General features: G+C 42.9%; 1 protein-coding gene across 1 annotated transcript in view; it reads right to left on the reverse strand.

Moving 5' to 3' along the window:
- The window catches only part of cacng3b (calcium channel, voltage-dependent, gamma subunit 3b), a 42656-nt gene extending 37244 nt beyond the window's left edge, over positions 1-5412 (reverse strand). The window contains exons 1-2 of the mRNA XM_061712355.1: positions 4904-5412; positions 4081-4787 (exon numbers count right to left, since the gene is read on the reverse strand). Coding sequence (XP_061568339.1) covers positions 4081-4297 — 217 coding nt within the window. The 5' untranslated portion in view covers positions 4298-4787; positions 4904-5412. The remainder of the gene's footprint in view (positions 1-4080; positions 4788-4903) is intronic.
- Positions 5413-6535: the final 1123 nt, after the last annotated feature.

Below are 6535 nucleotides of genomic sequence, written 5' to 3' on the forward strand. Positions count from 1 at the left end.
TCCATCATCCAGGAGAGGAAAGTACAAATGTTCTCATACAATAAAGCTAATAACGCTGTATGCAGCCTTTCACAAATCTGGTTATCACAAAGACATGTGAATATAAATTTGATTACAAGAATTTGCATTTGTGCTTGACATTAATGTGATTTTCTTAAAAATGAAAAACTGCATGTGTAACTGGGTTGTGGAAAACTTTGAATGGGAATTTAAATATTCCTCTGACATCCTTTGCTCTATGTGGCTTAAAGAAAACCCGGCATAGGCTAGCAGTAGTTTGCAAAACTAAGTGAATTGTCTTTCAGAAGCCATATTCATTGTATAACACACAGAAAAGTAATTAAAAAAAACATCTTGCAGGCAAGTGGTGACTCTGTACATTCAAAAATGTGTGAAGCAACTAAGTCAGGAAATACTTGGTAAAAATAGCTTTTTTGATATTGTTTAAAACACATAAAATATTTTAAACAGCTAGAAGTAACGAATAAGTAACTAATTAAAAAGCCATTTACATCATGAAGTAAAAAAATGGAAAAAGGTCCTGTAAAATGATTTGATAGTGTACTGGGCTACATTAAAAATCTTTATTCATCAGTACAGATGCTACAAATTTGTTGGCGCCCATCAAAATAAAATTAAGGACCAACAACTATCTCTGAACAGCCTGGCCAGCAATAACCATTCCCTTTCCAAAAAATCTCTCTTATAAAATGCGCCTGGTACTCTCCTCGTTCTGTGATTTCCACTGGTACAAAATGTACCAAACCAGTCACAACAGGATCATTTTGCCAGAGAGGGATTTTTGAAGTGATTCCACCACCACTACTCAAAACAACCCAGATGTCAGGAGATTTACTAAGTGCAAGACAAACAACAGGATTCACTGACGTTTCAGCGGTTGTCGCTCTGCATGTCTTTGCCTTTGTTTCCCTGATTGGTTAAATGCCTATCCAAAAGGTATCCAGGGGCATTTTCTCATCCATCCGTTGGTACTTCCCCCCTGTAAATCAAAGTCCGGAGGAGCAAAACTAATTCTGTTTCGTCTAGACATGTATTGACGAGGAAAATAGTTGGAAAAAACTGAAAAAAAAAACCCATTAAAAGGTACCTATCATTATTTAAACCACATTTTACACAACTCGGATGTTTATTTGTGAATATTTGAATCAATAATTTACATTAAAAACAAAAATGATTGTACCCATAACTCCACTCGTATCCACTCTTTCCGAACACACAGCTCTCAGATTTGACAAATGCACTCGTCACAATGCGTTTTTCACATCTTTTCATGGATGTTTCACAAGAAACATCGAGGGCCATTTAAAAATATTTCAATTTTCTCTGTCAACCGTTCTTGGGGGCCTTTAGTCATGTGCTTGGGGTGATTCTCCTGAGCTACAGCTGAGATTGAGCTCCTTGACACTGGGTAGTATGCTTTGCTAGCAGTTAGCAGGAGTTCAAGGCTTTACTGCTCTGCTAAACTTTAAGAGTCCCCAACCTGGACACAGTAAAGCAGCTCCAAATCATTGAAAAGGCCATCATCCATGTTTCACAGTGGGCATGATTTCTTTTATCAGATTTTAGAGTAAACAATAAGGCTTTTTCCCAAATAAAATGCAATATATGCGGCACAGTATGGAACTTAACCATATCTGTATGATCTTTCTTTACTATACTTAGTAATTTCCTTTCTTTCTTTCTCACTCTCTCACTGGGCAGAGTACCTGCCATATCTCCAGGAATACACTTCCTCTTTTATGAGGCATTTCCAAACAGTAAAAGTTTGACAAGCGAGCCTCTGGGATGTTCTAAAGTGTCTTAAAGGACAGTCAAGAAGGACAAAGCATCTTCCAGAACCTGCTAATCTTTTTTCCGTAGTTAATTAAGACGTGTGTGTATGTTTATGTGTCCCTGCGTCGTCACTTGTTAATGTGTGCATGAGGATTAATGGTGCCGTGTTGTGTGCATAACTTTGAGAACTCCTCGGTCCACTGTGCTTATTTTGCAGCTTTGGAATATTCTAGACTTTATGTATTTATTCATTCAATTACAAGTGTGTGTGTGTGTGTGTCTATGTGCATGTGTGTGTGCGTCTTTGTGACCGTAAATGAGAGCGCTTTCAATCAAGCTCTGTACCTGCACCATCTGGCCCTGTAATAGCCTTCTATGCCCTCAAGAATGAGATGGATATGCCTGGCTGTGACACTCACACACAAAAGAGGAACACACACTCACACCAGAGGAAATATGGTTCTTTTTCATAATTGAAAAATATTGTTTACTTGCCTCAATGCACAGATTAAACAAATTATTTTAGACACCATATTACTTGCTTAATGCCAGAATGCATCCATTTCGCAAAGATGGGTGATTTCTTTTGTTCTCCCAAAAGAGGACACTAAACATCACAACAAATCAAATAAAGCAACACTTTTTGGATTATATTTTGAAAAGACTCTGATCAGGTTATGTTCGGGGGGGCCAGGCACCTTGAGCAGTGAATCAGAACGCTGTATGTTGCCGACATAGAGTTGGTCAGTTCTCTTATTTGCAAAAACAAGAAACAGAACTTGAGCAGGAGCACCTCATCCCCACGGTCAACTGTGGCAGTGGAGGGAGGAGGTTATTCAGGTTTGGTTTGCAGCCACAGGTCTGACAACTTAGCAGTTGTAGAGTTAGCTATGAACTTGTCCGTATACTAGACTATTTTAGACACAAATCCAACAGCTGGAGGTTGGTTGAATTTTGATTATGCAACAGGACAACGACCTGAAATGCACCCCTGAAATGCACTAATGGGACCTCCAGAGACCTGAGCATGATGGAATCCCCCCCCCCAAACCTCAAAGGACTGAAGCAACATTGTAAAGTAATACAAGTCATAGAGAAAATGACCACTTCACGTTATTGCTATTGGTGACTGTAGAGTCTATTGAATTATGGGGATACTTTCAATTTCAAAACACATTCATTTTTTCTTTTTTAAATGAACAATAACACTATGAAAAAATAAAGTTATGTGTCATTCTTTGTCTGAGGTCATATTTGTCTAATACTTAATGTACTTTACAATCAGATTTTTTTATATGCTGACATCCAAACACATGAGGATTAAAAGATGGGATACTAACATTTACACATGAGTATACCTGTATGCATATTTGTGTTTGATCAAGCTGGGATCAATCAACAGACTTGGAGAAGTAAAACCACAACAACATATAGAATAGTGTGCACCTCCTCAGTGGACGTTGTGTCGTAGCAGCCCAGTAGTTGGTGTCTGCTAAATTAGTTTAGTTTAGTTTATTTGCACATAAAAATATACAACCGTTTTAAAAGTAGGCTACAGACGAACAGTATGTAGAAAAAAAGGAAATAAAAAAAGAAATACAATATAACAGAAAATGTGCAGGAGGAACCAAAAAAAAACCATAAGGGCTTGTTGAGTGGTCCTCTTATAATGAAACCAACAATATCTACAGAAATAACATAGGACAACTAAGGAAAATAAGCTAAATTACTAGAAAACAAAAACAGGAATCTAATGAGGGTGTGCAAAGAAGAACTGAAATGAATGGTTAAGCTTTGCTAAGATGGGCTAGAAAAAATGTTGTGATTTAGTTTTTTTGAAATCATTGGTACTCGAGCATTCTCTAATATGGTGTGGTAAAGTGTTCCAGTAAAGAGGACCTCTGAACCTAATTGAAAATTGGGAAAAAGTAGACCTGAAAAGGGTGGGATGGAGATTGTTTGCAGACCTAGTATTGAAGTGATGAATTTGGGAACTGAATTGAAATTAACAGGTGGTTGCTACATGGACTCCAGAAATCCCAGCCCCACCCATTGCCAAAATGTGTGCTGGAATATGTGACTTGAAGGCAAATCCCCTGGAAGAGCTGTGCGAATAAAGAATCTTGCCAAAAGCGTGCTGCAAGGCTGATTTATGGTTCCGCGTTAAATCGACGCAGAGCCTACGGCGTAAGGTGCACGGCGACGCGCATCGTACGCCGTAAGGGGCTCTGCGTCGATTAAACGCGGAACCATAACTCAGCCTTCACAGCCAGACTGATCACGTACCTTCCAGACAGCAGGTCCGCCAGAGGCCGGAGTGCGTCATCACCTCCTCGTTCTTGCGGCTCGTGTCGTTGTCTCCGCTGTTCTTCGTGCGGCAGACCCCGCGCGAGTACAGCCAGTAGTCGGTGCCCACGGCGATGGTCATGAGGCTGAAGGCGGCGAACGCGCCCACCGTCGTCACGAGCATCTGCACGCCGCGGTCACACATCAGCATCTTCATATAGGCGGTTTAATCTGCTCTCCTCCGCTGCTTGGTTTTTTTGGAATCACCCTTTTTTAATTCCTTAATATCCCGCGAGACTTCAGAGTCTAGAGGTTTTAGTAGAAAAAAAAATGCTGTCTCAAAAAAATAAAATCAAATAAAATGAAAGAGAGATGTAGTTTAAGGTGATGGTGAAGGTGGGCGGCTGGCTGGCTGGCTGGCGCGTCACTTTCGTTCTTGCGCATCAAAACCCGGTTTTCTCTCCACCGCCGTCCCCATGCACGTACAGCCGCGGATCCGCGACCACCGGTTGTCCCCAAAACAAGTCCGACAGATCTCTCTCACATCCTGGCTCTGCTCGCCTCCAGCACACGTACGGCCCTGGTTCACGTCTGAGCTGGGGATCTTCTCCTTTCTTCTTTTAATTCTGATGCTGATTGTCCAAAATAACCCCCCTGCTATAACCTGTTCACCATTAACAACCAGAGTGGGAGTGGGAGGAGTCCATCTTTAAAGCAACATAAAAAAAGGGGATCATTAGTTTTCTTGACTGATATCATGAATGGATTGGTTTTGAATAGAAATAACAGATTTTTTTTCCCCAGCAGATTTTCTCCAACTCACCCCTGAATGTCTTGTCCGCGGTGAAGGATCTCCTCCTTTCCCCAAAAGGTAGCGCCGAAATAAGATGCTGGCCAGTCGATTTACAACATTTCCCCGTCGAATTAGCGAATGAATGAGCGGCCGATGAAGAGCATGGTTTGGAGACGAGGAGGACGAGATCCCTTCACAATTTGACTCTCTGGCTGTTTACTCATCGACATGTTTTTCCTCTTTCCTTGATGTCCATACCATATCATTTTAGGATTGGAGATGTTGTCTGAGTTTAATTAAGACAATTTGGTAGAAACTGTCACAAACACCTGATTATGGAGCTGATAGGACAGTTATACCCGCCTGTGTTTGCTCCCAAGAAACGTGCCCGTTGGTACAAATGGAGGGGGGGAAATGCAGCTGTTGCCTCCCCCTGGCCTCCTCCTCCTCTTCTTCTCCTTCCTCCTCCTCTTCCTCCTCTCTGTCCAACCAACACAAACTAAAATTAAGCGCGCGTTTCTCCGAGCTCCGCCCGAGGTGGCGCCCTTCGGCTCTGATTGGTCCCGGGAATGACGGACACCTTCAGGAGCCAATCACCGACCTGCGCCGCTGCAGGTCCCGCCCATCATAACAACGTTGACTATGTAACAAAAACAGGCTCCCCCCTCCATCAGAGGGCTATCAACACTTCATGAAGATGAGTCTAAACTGGCCTCGTCAGAGGCATAGGCTGCCTTTCACAACTTCAGTTCATGGAAAAATCCCCCGAGGACGTGACTTGATGAGCTCAGTGTAGTCAGAACTGCAACCAAATCCACACAAAAGTTTCTTTAACACACCAAAGTGGGCTGCATTTGGTCTAAAACCCGCCCTTTTGTCTTTGATGCAAACTTCATTGTTCAGTAATGTGGCTCGCTCTCGTCGCCCTCGCAGCCAGTCCTTTGTGTGGCCTCTGGAGAGCTGTCCGCGGTGCTGAATGGATGCGGCGCTGTCCTTGGTGCTGATCTGGAGCGAGTCAGCCCTCCGGTTCTGCTCTCTCGCCGGCCTGCGCGGAGCCAGCAGCTCCTGCACCGCACTGATTAGCAGGAAAACAGGGAGAGAGAGATACTGGCAAGCGATGCATGGACAATCGCGCCCAGGAGAGAAGCAGCGACGCCACTTAAAGAGCCACAGACCGTTTTTAATGACTCCACTCCAGTAAAGCCTGAATTATGGTTCCGCGTTAAATCGACGCAGAGCCTACGTCGTAGGGTACGGCGTAACTTACGCGTCGCTGCGTAGCCTACGCCGTAGGCTCGGCGTTGGTGTAACGCGGGACCATAAATCAGCCGTAAGGCCTCCGCACAACGCGGTCACTTCACTCCGTACACTGGGATGTGTGCACGTGTGTTGCCCGTTGATGTCCGTGTTCGCGTGACTTTGAGCTGCCTTCATGTGGAAAGCAAACATCTGAACAGATCTGCTTTAAACCTGGGTGTGTGGCCTCTTTAAACGGCAAGAAATGGAAGCATATAGACGTATAAAAGAGACAGTTCTGCAGGAATCACCCAAATTTATATATTTCCTCTCTTTAATTGTTATATATAATAACAATTAAATAGTAAATATATAACTGGGTGGACATTCATGCTGACAGTCTGTATTTTTTTAATTATTTATCAT

The sequence above is a fragment of the Cololabis saira genome, chromosome 21, assembly GCF_033807715.1.
Source record: "Cololabis saira isolate AMF1-May2022 chromosome 21, fColSai1.1, whole genome shotgun sequence".
In the NCBI taxonomy this organism is placed as follows: domain Eukaryota; kingdom Metazoa; phylum Chordata; class Actinopteri; order Beloniformes; family Belonidae; genus Cololabis; species Cololabis saira.